General features: G+C 37.9%; 1 protein-coding gene across 3 annotated transcripts; it reads right to left on the bottom strand.

Moving 5' to 3' along the window:
- Window positions 1-3,626: 3,626 nt before the first annotated feature.
- On the bottom strand, window positions 3,627-13,783 carry irf4a (interferon regulatory factor 4a). 3 transcript variants are annotated; one of them, XM_044367483.1, is made up of 9 exons: window positions 13,348-13,783; window positions 12,351-12,550; window positions 11,885-12,071; window positions 11,080-11,165; window positions 10,755-10,929; window positions 9,163-9,243; window positions 8,355-8,753; window positions 6,910-7,022; window positions 3,627-5,832 (listed from the first exon to the last, which is right to left on the bottom strand). In XM_044367483.1, the coding sequence occupies exons 1-9, from the start codon at window positions 13,355-13,357 to the stop codon at window positions 5,683-5,685; spliced, it is 1,401 nt and encodes a 466-aa protein (XP_044223418.1). In that variant the 5' UTR covers window positions 13,358-13,783; the 3' UTR covers window positions 3,627-5,682. The 3 variants fall into 3 exon arrangements, with proteins under 3 accessions (XP_044223418.1, XP_044223419.1, XP_044223420.1); XM_044367484.1 differs by having other exon boundaries at window positions 9,163-9,210; XM_044367485.1 differs by having other exon boundaries at window positions 11,128-11,165.
- Window positions 13,784-13,948: the final 165 nt, after the last annotated feature.

The raw sequence follows: 13,948 nt of genomic DNA, 5'->3' as shown, positions 1-13,948 counted from the left end.
TCACAAAACAAGGGAAAAAGAAAAGATGAAAACCAAAAACTTAAAACCCAGATTCATCCAACATGGGACGAAAATTTTAGATGCAATGGGAAAAAAAAAAAAAAAAAAAACCTCAATGCCAAACTGAGCGGTCTTCCAGAAATCCCATACGAATCAGAAATATTTGATTACACTGTCAATGTTTATGCATGCCTTACTTGTGAAGAAAAAGCATACATGAAAGGAAGAATGTGGCCATCAACTACCAAATTATGCTCAATGCAAAATGTCCATTAATACACAGGTAAGATTAGGAGTTATGTCAATTTCTAGTCCAGTACTATTTGGTAAAAGCAGTGGAACAATCACGCTATACAAGGCTATAGTTTCATAAATTACAAACTAGCCTAAGATCCTCTAATCTGAAGGTCTCATAGGTCCCATAAGTATACATGGATAAAAATTATCCTTAGATGAGCCATGTCAGAGCGGTGGCAGTGTGTGTTTATCTTTTAGACTGAGGCTGCTGAGTGGCGGAAGGCAGGGCTTTCTAGTCAAGCCAGGGCTACAGAGAGCCTGGACCTGACTCTGGATAAAGTAAACACACGAGCACATACACACACATGCACACACGCACATACACTCGTAGGGCTCTCCCGTCCTCCTCCCTGCCCGTCAGCTGGAGACCACACACCCAGACCACACAGAGTCTGAGAACAGCCCGAGTCACTCTCACGCAACACGGCCTATGAGCTGTCACTCTGACCACCTCCGTCTCTCTGTCAGCACTGGTTCTGCTTGTCACTTGACACACAAAACAAAGTATCTCTGTTTAGAGAGAGACGCAAAATGAAAGAAATGGAATCCCAAACTCCTGCTTTTGATGGGAGAGGGTCTGCAAGCAATCAAGAAACTATGATTAGATAATGTCAATGAATCTAATCTGAGATATATTACATAACTGTGTGTGTGTGTGTGTACTCCTGCATGTGTGAATGTATGTTTGTCTTAGAGGCAGGGGTGTTGGTCCGTGGGCCATTAGGAGCGATCAAAGGGTTTGTGAATGCGCCATCCAAATGTGTGAACATTATGGTTCATATTTTCCCTCGCTCCAGCTTTGTAAGGACACCAATGATACATCACTCCCTGGTGGTCGTTTATTTTACTGCACCGATATCATTTTTCTTTTTGCTAACTACAGTCTCTGCTCTGTTTTAGTTTTAAAACCCTCTCTCTGTTCTTTGTCTCTGGAGGAAATCTAGATTATGGTGACAATGTGGCATTTCCTACTTTGTCTACTAACATCTTAGTGTAAAACCCTTTATCTCCAAAACCTCCTTGAGTTGACAGCCAAACTAAACAGGCAGCCCAGCCCTTGCACCAGTGCCAGGTAGACCACCATATTGTTCTGCTTATCAACCCTTATCTGTTTGCACTCGTGTCCGAAGTCATCTGATTGTTTTGCATTACTTTGCTGCTCCTTATCCGATGACTGTTATTGCTTTCCTGCCATCGTAATGTATTGGTTCAAGAACATTGTTCTCTGAAGACTCAGATAAACATAGACGTCTGAAAACAATTCAAGATGATTAATTGTGCCGATAAAGATTTTATTTACTGGTGATGGGGAGCAATTCTCATGCCTCCTGTACGTCATATCTAGAGAATTAATATAATTATAGTGATAGATTATAATGACAATATAATAGAGAGTAATTATACATTTATGCACTCTGTCACACCTACACAGGACAGTTTTATTGTCCTTTGACATAATCTTCCTTCAACAATTTATCTCAGTGTCTGCTCCCATCAGCTACTGCTTCCTGAGCATCAGCAATGGGCCTGTGGGTGATGATTGGTGTCAGTTTTGGAAGCGAAAATACATAAAAAGGAAAATGAGGTCAACACCCGCCTGACCACGGGGTCAACAAGCAGGAACAGCAAGAGTCGGCAAGGGTTAAGCAAGACTGTCATCAAATCCCAGGCAGGGGTCTCAGTGATTCCTGACCCTAAACATACTAGGGTCACTGACCCAGAGTGTAGTGCGGAATTACCACAGTTATGTTCACGGTGAAAAGCTTTTCAAAAGTATGGGAATCTAGCCAAGAATTCATCATAATTTACATGTTGGGTTATGAATGCAGAATGCAATTTAGCTACTTTTGTGTCAGATTTACAATGTGTAGCAAAAGGTTATTTTAGACTGTTCCTGGCAGAGGGTCCACTAGACTTGTTTTTTCCGGGGCTTTCAGCCACAAAATGTGGCCCTCCACAGCGGAATGTTGCTCATTTGTCATGGAGATGGTTTAGTCGTTAACAGTAAGTATGGAATTCTGGTCAAGTGATAACAGGTGATTGTATACGAGGGCAGATCATAAGTCCTGTGTCTCTTCAAGGATGGTCTGTGACTTTGGTTATGGAATAGCATTCTTGATCTTTCTTTAGTCTTCCAATGACTCTTAGTTGATGAATTTGACCACTCCCCAGTCAATGCTGTGGCTGATGACAAACAGTTAAACAACCTTCATGCCAGCAGAGGGAGCACTAGTTTTTGTTTTGTCAGTTTAACCCTCTGGATTCCTTTTTTTTTTCACACCATATGGCAGCAACAGCTGAGTGTAAAGTATCCAGTGTCTGCAGTTTGTCAAGTGCTTTTATGCTACTGTGACCACCCATGAGACTGTACAGTATGTAACACTAACAACCACTCCAACCACCCCAAAAGATCATCATCATTTTACTTTATCACTCGAAGCTTGGTGTGGAGTAAGGTGTAACTGTGCCCCCTGCTTCCTATATCACAGCAAGAGCTTTTTGTTTAGTTGCTGCTACACCAAACGGTAGATGTCAGCAAAACATTGCTTAGGTTTTTTCAGGACACAACCTAATTTTTTTCTTGAATCTTGATGTATTATGACACATAAATAATAAAGAAGATTAATACTGATCATGATACACACTAAGTTCTGAATATGTTGTATGTATGTATACTGAATATGTATCAAACTAATGGAATAATTAAAAAATGAATATCAGAGAATCTAAATATAAACAAGTTTTACAGCAAGTGTGATCAACATTAATGTGACTGTAATTGCAGTGAAACCTTAACAAGATAAGATGATCCATGTGTGAATGGTGGTAAAACTGTAGTAGTAGAGATATTTTTTGCAACAATTACAAAGTCACTGTGATTTTACGACATATTTTTCTGTTTCTTATTTGAGTTGGAAAAAATGAAGCATGAAGATTGATACTGCATCATATTTGTCTCTTTCTTTTGGAGAAAGTGTTGCAGTTAATATGATAGGTGATAGTTTCATTTCTCTGTAAAACCTTGTGTGGTGGTGATGTTTGGGGCATTAGTTGACTAAACTATCTGCTCCAAAGCTTCGACTGAAGGGCTGAGACAATGTCACTTGGAGTAACGGCTTATATGGGCGGAAAAAAACTGAAGCCAGACTACAAATGATGTGGCTTCCTGCAGAGGGGGAAACACCATGGCAAATGTGTGAATGTGTTTTTCTTTTTCTCTTTTTCTTCTCTTTTTTTCAGTCTTTCCTTACTAAATATGACTCTTTTTCTCCCTCTAACTGTTTTCAAATCAAAAAGAGCTAAAAAAAAAAAAAAAAAGTGGAACAGACTTGAGTAGTAGATTGACAGGTTTATTTAAGATAAGACAAGAATATTTTTTCAGTATGCATGCTTTTGGGATTTCCTCTGTAGCTTTCAGACAGTTTTACTGTAACTGTAACGTGTGATGTTAGTCTGTATTTGAGTCACTACCGTTGTAGGTGGGGGAGTCACATGTTTTATCCTGAGTCCATAAATGTCAATTCCTGATAACAGTCATACCGCAACTGTGAGACACACACATGTACACACCCACACACATGAACACACGTGGCTTTACACATATACAGGGTTTTTATACAACAGCACACTGTACATTGAGCAGGTAACGTTTTCACTATTAGGATTTGATTTTGAGTCAAATGTCTGATTTTGAAGTAATGGGAAACAAAATTTCACGGGGCAGAGAATCAGGGGGACTGACTGGATGTATGAGAGAAATAAGGATTTATGGTTCACAAAAAAAAGAGAAAGAAAGAAAAACATTCCCGTCTGTGATTTTGGTCAGAGTTTGTGAAAGTGATGTGGTTTAAGTGTGAAGGAAGTAAATGCAGAGATCGAAACTCTGGACCACAGAAGAAAAACATAACAAAACCTTTATCCCCCCTACTGCAGCCTTTAGGACTTAAACAGCACGAGGAATTCTGCCATACTCACTTTTGCATTTTGCGTCAATGTGTAAAATTCAAAATAGGTAACTGACATTTCAGGAATCAGGACTGCTTTTGGTGGATGATACATGGGCCTCAGGCATGGGAACCAGAGAGCACCTCCCTGGCTGAACCTGCAAACTGACCACAAAGGTAGTTTTTCTTCCCATTTGTGAGGTCGCTAGTTTCAGATCAAGAGGAACAGGTACAGTACAGTTTCCCTTCAAGTTACAGGATGAGTGTCATTTTTCCAGTCTACTTCCCGCAGAGGCTGCCCATAAAGGCCAGTCTTTCTGGTCAAATGCACCTTGAGCCTCAAGCTGCTCAGTAATAATGTGCTGCAGGCAATTCTATGCTTTGAATTTTCTATATATGTGACTTAAAATACAGGTTTGACTTCTCATGCTAATAACCATAAGATCCATGTGTAATCAAACCTTTAATGGCTTTAAATTACTAGCAACATTCAAAACTGGTCAGTGACTGTCACCTAAGAAAAATTTTGCAAAAAACAGCAAATTATCACGTACTGTACATGAAGTGGATGCGTGGGTGGCATATCTTACTATACTGTATGTCAAATCAACCGCAAGCTAGTTCATTTATCTTGATTACCACCTACAAGCTATTTTTTAGATTTACGTTTTAACAGTTGACATAGTTTAAAGGAATAAGATATTTTTTAAAAGTAGACCAGATTTAGTAGAAATAGATTTTTGACAGTGTGTCCTGCAATACGTGTAGCAGCCAAGAGGGAAACAGCTTCCTCTACTACACCACCAGACCAGTGATAACATTGATTTCTCTTACATTCCAGGTGTAGCTTTTTTTTTTTTGCAATGAAACTCAGAATTCAGGTCTACAAAAGACTATGCACTGATATTGTTGACTGTTCACTAAGCCTATGTTTTCATTTAGCATATCAAGTACTACTGTGGAGTTTAAGAGGAAGAGTGCATAATTGTCTTCAGTACCACTCCAGTGTGTCAGTGGAACAATCAAATTGTCAACTGCTACCTGTGAAAATGCAATATGTATTCATTCATACTCTGTTTTATCCCTTTGACGTATCAGTGTTTGTCTTAGGGGCCATTCTTCCTGTGCACCTGTGCTAGTACTTCCTGTCTCAGTCGCCCTCTGCTCCCCTCATCCCCCCACCCTCAAACCGCATCCTTCACACTGTCACAATAATACTTGTAGAGAAAAAAAAAAAAACAATACTCCACAGTTACAGACACAAAGACTACGACGCATAGGTGTGCAAGTGAAAACAACAGGGTCTTCCCCATCTCTAACCCTGAGTACCGTGACAGCTTCTACAATTTACAGTACACAGCACTGCAGTCACAACAGTCACAAGGCATGAACGGTCAGAGGTTTACATTCACATTCACACCCTCGTGTATGTGCATTCTTGTCACTCCTGAATATGCTGTAGAGGTCTCTGGGAAGGATAGTCGATTGTTGGAGAGGTGTTCTGTTCCTGGATGTGATCATAGGCCCGCAGGTAGTGGCCATTGTTCTGCTGGTAATAGTACACCAATTTTCTGGCAAACATTGGCTCCACCTAAAATGAAGTTATCTATATGTATGAAACATGCATGTGACTGCTGATTTACATTATCCCATTATGCCCTATAAAGGTAGAGAGCAGTACCTACAGAAGCAGGGAAGGTGCGAAAAAAGGGTTTTAAGTTTTATGGCTGGCTGGTAAACTGTGTATCATATAACAGCCTTCATTTTATATATTTTTAGGCTGACTATGTTGCTAAATTATTTTAGAAACCACATAATAGCCAACCTAAAAATGCAGACACTGGATTATCTTCACAGAATGCAGAGGTTAAATGCAGTTAAATGCAGTAACTACCAGCAAAATGTGTTCTTTTAGCTTTATTGTCGATAAGATAAAATTTATTTTGATTATCTACAGTCCATCGCTTATAGGAAATGTATCTCCGTTTATGTAGGTGTTTGTCTACCCACCTGCTTTAATTTACATATAAATCTACTATTTCAATATATTTAAATATATGACTATATATTAAATATTTGACTAAGCTCGCAAGTTTTCCTACATCATAAATGGATAAACTATTGACTCATTTACAAATGTGAAATAACTATATGAATAATCAAGATGTATGTTCATAAAAATTATCTTTTTCAGATTACAGCTAGGGAAAATCAATCAAAATCAGTGATTAAATTTAATGTAAGTTTTAAGCAAATGCTAGCCGCGGCTATCTCACTAACTAGCTTTCACTTGATACAGCACTTTTGCTTTAGTTGTAGTTACTGTGGTATAGCTTGAACTGGCTCTGTTATGTAGTTACTGCAAATTTTACAAGTTGTTCTCACAGAAATTAAACATTTGTGTTTAATGTTTGAAATCTGTTTTTATATGATAAAACAAATGTCGAAAAGACAGATTTAGGTCTTTCATTTTGACCAAATATGTAGTTACTGCATTTGTAGGACATTACTGGGTTCTTTAATTTTTAAAATAATATTATGCTTGTTAAGGTGATAAATAATTATAACCATATTTTCACCACCTGAGAATGTATAGTAATAGCCCATATGATTTTAAAGAACTGTTTTAAACGACTAGTGTAGGTAAAGTTGTGTAGTGTTTGAGTACCTGTGCCGTGATCAACTTCCTTGGACGCTGCGGGTCGGGGTACTCATCTCCGAAACATAGTACCACCTGGTGTCTCGGTACATGTCGTCCATTATGGGCAAAATCTTGAAGTTCTGTGTGAAGAAAAGCAAGAAAATAAAGATCAACATGAAGCACATTACTCACAACAAATCCACTATGTGCTACTCAACACACAATCCAGATTGTCCCATTTAAATACACAGGAAATAAAAATGAAAAACCCAGGCGACTTTGCTGGAAACAACTGATGAGGATGATGGAAATTTCAGAGTGAAATGGAGCAGAAAACACCATCTTGTCATAGTATGTGGTTGACCACAGGAGGTGGGTGGGGACTCTACACATTCTGGCCCCTTGATGAGAATGTGACTGGCCTCTTCGTGATACCTCTACACTGAGAGGGACTTACCCAGTTACTGTAAAGCACCTGCAGCCTCTCCTTCATTATTATCGACAACATCAGCACTGCCATAATCAACATGACTACAAGCATCATCACACTGTAAATAGCTGGAGCAGCACAATTATTAGGGCATCCTAGTTATTTTATTGACTTATAAAATTTAATGAGCAGTGAAAACCAAATCCGTTACCTTATTCATTTTAAATGGACTGAAAACTCAGCATGACACTAAGCGTGTAGTCAGCTAGTCTTGTAATTTGAATTACAAGTTCATTGGAAAGTTGTGATAAGACTTTGAAAACATTCAGAATATTGAATAACTTGTGTAAAATTCGACCCCCATGTACAAACACTTGTGGACAAAATACTGTCAACACTTGCAATATAACTCAATACAATACAATAACACTTCAAACTATGGACTAAAAAAACACCTTTGTGACCAGTGCTGGAAAATAACTACGCACCTTCACTTAATTACTGCACTTTGGTACAATTTTAAAGCAAATGTACTCTACTGGAGTCTATTTTATGTTATACTTTATACTTCTACTTAACTACATTTTAGAGGGAAATATTGTGATTTTTACTCCACTACATTTATCAGACAGCTTTAGTTACTAATGACTTTGCAGACTCAGATTTTACCTATGAAACATATTATCATCTTATAAAACATGATGCAGCATTATAGATTAAACTACCAAACACTTTGTAAAGTAAAACTGGCTCCACCCAAAGCTGCTTAGATAATAAATTAGTCAGTAACAACAATACAATAACATAATATACAATATATGAAATAGGCCTATATAACACTCTGAAATGTGTCTGAGTAGGGGTTTGACTTCTAATACGTCTTCTACCACTGTCTGTGACACTATCTCAAGGAAAATGTAAAATTATAAGCAAACAAAAATCGTTTTTATTGCAAGGATATTGTATGGGATTATGTCATATTACTCAGGTGTTCCTGTCATCATGTCCAACCCTATGAGAGTGCAAACATATTAGTGCTTACCAACAAGGAATTGCTGGGTGTCAAACAGTTTGCATGGCTGCTCCTTCTCCAGCTTATTGGGTTTATCCATATATGGAGCCAGAGGTCCTTCCCAGTATATTCGTCCCTGGCAAAGCCGCTTAGCGTACAACCCATCAGGGGCCATCCACAGAAGCACTCCCCTCTCCAGTACGTTAGGAAGCATCTCAGCGCCCTGCCTCTGAGACTCAGGGTACGGGAATGGAAAGAGAATGATTTCTGCCCCACTGTGAAACTTGTCCTCTGAGCTTGGGGAAGAAGAGGAAGAGGACGATGGAGAGGAAGAGGAGGAAGAGGTGATTCGACAACCTTCTGGGCTGATGGTGGTAACCTCCTTTACCAATGACTCTCTGTAGAATAGGGACACATGCAGGCTGAAATCTGGAAGACAGAGACAAGCGTTAAGCAGATATACCTTTGTAGGAAACTTTATCAACATGACAGTTTGAGCCTCAAGTCTGATCAGATGAGGTCATAAAATGTCAAGCTAAAAAAAACTTAATTCTTAGTAAACTTGGCATTAGTATTACTCACAGTATTATAGTATTACTCACTTCTCTCTTATCATTCCAAGCATCTTTTTGATTATCATGTGACAGATTTAGAGTCACTATTCATTATCATGGCCTGCTGCTCTGAGTTTCAGAATAGGGAAGTAAGTAAGTGTTGTAAAAAGTGTTTATTGTTTCTTGTCTCTAAATGCAAATATATATTAAAAATAGCAAAGATTTAAAAACAAGCTTATGAGTGAATGTCTGTGTACATCTGTGTGGCCATGATGATTCTTTACCTGTTATGGCATTGTTGTGGTCCATTGTATACACAGGGGGTTGGGACTCTGAAAAGTAGGTGTGGAAGGAGAGCTGAAAACCTGCGTAGAATAAGTTCAGCAAATACGGGTAATAATTAGAGTATTGAATGTGAAAGTATTGAGATGTGAAAGGGCATTATACAACTTCTCTTTTTTTATTATTGAAGTCTGAACTGGAACAAAAGTCTGGAAAATGTCAAAAGATAAAATTCTATAACATGAAGTTGTTGGATCCTTGCAGTGGATCAGGAAAGCACAGAAGTTGAATTTTCACACATCTTGCTGCCGAATATGACAACAATCTAACTCAATCAATAGGGCTTTACTCCCTATTACCTATTTCATTTGTAATTGTCTTTTATCCATTTTATCTAGTTCTTATTTTATCTTATTTTAAATCAGTTTGATTACATTTTCATCTTTTTTAAGAATCTCATGTGCCTTAATCTCTAATTGTTTGTAATGTTTACATTTGTTCTGTCTCCACTTGTATTCCAGTGTATATTCATGTGAATTTTGCATGTTTGTCTATTCAATATAAGTCCATGTTCATATAAATGTTGCGTATCCCAGTTCACAAGGGGGGTCTGGGGTATGAAAGAGGCAGAACCACACTGCTATTTGTCTGATAAATGTTTTTGTCTCTGATGATACAGCAATTCTGTGACACCATACTTTACATACTTTGCATGTATACTATGTTGACATTATTGCTAGAAAATCACTGATATCTGGTCCAACTTACTTTAAGAGGGGTGCTATGCATTAAGACTTTACATCAAACTATGAGTGTAATGAACTGATTCATTAATAAATACTTTCTATAATAATTACTACCTTGATACTGCTGTAAGGATTTGACTCTTCTTAATTGGCGCTTCACAGTTACCTAAACTGACATCGCCAACAGTTTCTCTGAAACCACAGGCTTGAAATTGAAATCACACAAACCTGAAATTACAATATTCATATTGTACATCTAATTTTAGAATTATTTTCCTTTTTCCATTCATTTTATATCATACACTTTATAATCTGGAAAGTATCTAGTTTATGCATAAAAAAGTTAACTGACAAAATAGATGTAAGTCTTTGAACTTGTATTTTTTGGGTTTTCCTTTCCATCTCTAAGATTAAACACTGTGAAAAATATGTGAAGGATTGCTATGATGGATGACACTTTAAATTACCTGACTAACTACAAGTCTTCAAGTCAGAAATGATTGATACTACCTACTGATTACCTGCTAAAACATAAAGCAATATGATTATAATAGAAATATAATAAATTATTCTGATAACAAATTCTTCTTACGCTTTGCATCAGTAAAGAGACAACTTTATTCCATCTCAGACTTAACTTCTCATTTGATACAATAACTGACTGGATGTCACAACTACTGTAGGTCTCTGTGGTTGGAAAATAAGCCATTATTTGGATATTTGTGAAAAATGAAAATTGAGACAGACCGATTCCACCATAATGAATATCTGTTGAGTATTGTAGTCATTCCTATGTGTATCAGTGTGCTTTGCATGTTGTATCCATGTTAAGTGTGTGGATAACTTACCATTTTCTGTGTGTGAGCCAGGCCAAGCCCGGCTGATGGGTGAAGGGTAGTGGCACTGGCCATACTGCAGGTCTGCATGAGGTCCATGGTGATGTGTAGGAGGAAGGGGTTGTTGTTCTGGTTGTTTGTAATCCCTCCAGTCCCTTCTCTCCTGAGAAACCATATAGCCGGATACCTGAGAATGAAGCAAAGTGATGGTCACTCAAACGGGGTATCATTAACCCAAGAGATTTGGAATAAATTGTTTTATCAATAATATTAGAGATTTAATTATGTGTTAGAGCCAATATGCAAGATGCAGCAGTCACAAAATGAATCTGCTGACCTGGTTGTGCAGAGATGTATATGGAGGAATATAGCCAAAGGCATTTACGTGTGATGCTGTCTCCTCCAAACTGCTCATCTTCATTCCTGTAAATATACCAGCAATTAATTTTTCACATAATTTGTCCACAATAATGGCCATGCTTTCCTATGCAAACATTGCAATAAAAGCTCTCCCATCCAACACATCTTTACAAACAATAATTTAACGAGCAATAAAATAAGAATATGTGACGAACAATATTCTGTGACCTAAACTAACCTAAGCCATTTTGGCAGTTTTAAACTGTGAATATGTTTTGCACACTTCTGAGGTCATGCTATTTTCATTCGAGTGATTTGCAAAGTGCAACGGACGACTGATGAAAGCGCCACTCTAAATCCTGTTCATTTTGAGAGTGAAGTGTTAGTCCAGATAGCAAGAACTGCTCTGGTGTGACAAAAAAACTGTATGATGGCAGACTTAGTTATGCAAGGCTGGAGGTCGTAGTTGTGTTGTGTGCACTCTGCACATAGTAACCGAAGCCCTCTAAAAAAAGCACTACGGCCTTTTTGGTACATGCTTTGGCTTCCTTTGTGCTTCCTGCCTCATCGGAATCAACTGCAGTGTTGCATGTGTATGTGTAAAATTGCCAATAGTATATCAACAATATTTGTGAAGTGTGTCTGTGTGTACTGTGTACATGACTTTAGTCCAACCATAAACCATTTTACTCCTAACACCTTATCTTACATCTATCACTGTATCACATGCATGGGAGGAATGTACGTTTTTACCTACTGCATATAATGTAGACGTAATGTACCTCTTTTGGCTCCCTCTGGAATGATTCTGTAGACTTTGTAGGGCTCTGAGATGTCCAGTTGGCTTCTTTCTACCAACTCATCAAAGTCATTGCTTTTATTAAGAGCACAACGTAGTCTTGTCTTCCATGTGGGTGGATCTGGCTTGTCCACACCTTCCTTATGTTTCCCCTTGAACATTGCCCAAGCCTGAAACAATTTGAATGGATAAGTTTACACTTCTTTTTTTAATGCCAATGTACCAAAAAAATATCAAAGAGTTGTGACTTTGAAGAATGGATTAATGCATGAACACTCGTATATACATTTTTTGAAGTAACCTTTCATAAGTTAAAGTAAAAACAAAGGTAAACATATCTAAATGTGTTCAAATCAATTTTTTTTGTTGTAATTAATGTGCAGTGCTCAAAATGCAATTGTCAGATGCTTAAGGTGCACAGCGTCAGCACAGAAGCGGGATGGTCTGACCTTGAAGAGTGCAGCATCCTCCTCTCTGTTATAGTCTTGTTTTCCTGCATGTTTCCATGGAATCCTAAAGATGTTTTTTTCATCATTTTCCCAAACAAGGCCGGGATATCTCCTGCTGTCAATCTGATCAATAAGCCACTGTCTCAGTTTGCCATTGCCACAACTGACTGACAGGCCGCTATCCTCCTCCAAGTTCATCTCTGAAAGGTGAAATAATATAGAATAGAATAAAGCACAGATAATTTAGATAAACAAAATTATCTTTAGTTTTTTTATGTAGGATTCACACATTTAACTTGGCTAAGCTGAGAAAATACATTTTAATACATTTATAGGATATTAGGTTACAAAACTTAAGATATCATTATTATCATTGTCAACATTGCTTTCCTGTGATACTTTATTATAGTAATGAAAGAGGTGCCAAAGTAAGTGTGTTGTTCATTGTGTTAACTCCACATAGCCTCTCCACCGCAAAATTAGCAATCACTTCTACTTGAATCTACCCATGATTCAGACACGCCATGTAGCGCCGTTTTCATCTCTATCAGAGAAAAGAAATTTGACTAATTTGAGATACATGCATGAATAAACCCATAAGAAGTAATGCAGCTATAGTTAAACCTTCAAGAAGAAGGGTTTCAAGCCTACCATGCATGCTGGAATACATCTTAATTACACATCACATCAGATGCCTCCTCAACTTCATTTTAAAAGTTTAGTGGGGCATTAATTCAACTTTTATAAGATTCAAACTCATGCTTAGGCTACTAGTTTAATCATAAATCATAAACTGATTGACAAACTAATTTATTTACATTGAGTTAATGGCTTTATCATCAAAGTATCGTAAGATTTTGAGGTGTGCCTGACAAACGTGATACTGTGAGTCGACGATTATCTCCTGGTTTAATTGCTGGTAGTTAATTGATAAATTAAAAGTTTTCATCAGTTATGATGTTGAAAATGCATTAATGTAAAAGCAGCCGTCGCCTACCTTTGATCATGTGAGTCCCCTCGTTGAAATCTGTTTTGAAGCTCTCGGTGTCCTATTCTTAAATGTTATCACATCTTGATTTGTGATAGGGAGGAGCCTCTCCGGCTGAGAAGTTCAAGAGGAGATACGCAGCGATCAGGCGCTCATTTCTGTGAAACTCGGCGCCCACTCATTGCTGCGGTGGGGAATCCCTCTAGTGACACCCTGAGCAGTCACTGGTTCGGAATGGAACAATTACCTGTGCACATCACCGACATAAAAATACACCCCCCACCCCCACGCATCCTCGTTTTTCTACAAATCTATAGGTCCATCATAATTTCCAATGACTTGTCAACTGCTGACTGAAAATGTCTATAAAGTCTTAATTTTGTCATTAGGAAAACATTAAGATTTTGTGTGATGGTTAATGTGCCATGAATACCCGGTGTCAGAGGATGACACATGGGTTGAATTAAAAAAAAATACCATATATTTAAGGCTACTTTGTTGGTATTACTGCCCTCCAGTGGCTGTACATGCGCATGCATGCCCAGCTATCTATAGTTTTAAGAGGATCTCTGTATATAATAAGTATTATGAATTTATTGCTTTATAGTCT

This window comes from Thunnus albacares, chromosome 12 (genome assembly GCF_914725855.1).
Source record: "Thunnus albacares chromosome 12, fThuAlb1.1, whole genome shotgun sequence".
In the NCBI taxonomy this organism is placed as follows: domain Eukaryota; kingdom Metazoa; phylum Chordata; class Actinopteri; order Scombriformes; family Scombridae; genus Thunnus; species Thunnus albacares.
The sequence above is the reverse complement of the archived record's forward strand: the minus strand, read 5'-3'. Positions and strand labels throughout refer to the sequence as shown.

Coding starts and splice junctions, on each gene's coding strand:
- irf4a (XM_044367483.1), bottom strand. Junction 12,072..12,350: donor AGGATGCTGCACTCTTCAAG/GTCAGACCATCC, acceptor AAATTGTTTCAG/GCTTGGGCAATGTTCAAGGG. Junction 9,244..10,754: donor TGGCTCACACACAGAAAATG/GTAAGTTATCCA, acceptor TATTCTACGCAG/GTTTTCAGCTCTCCTTCCAC.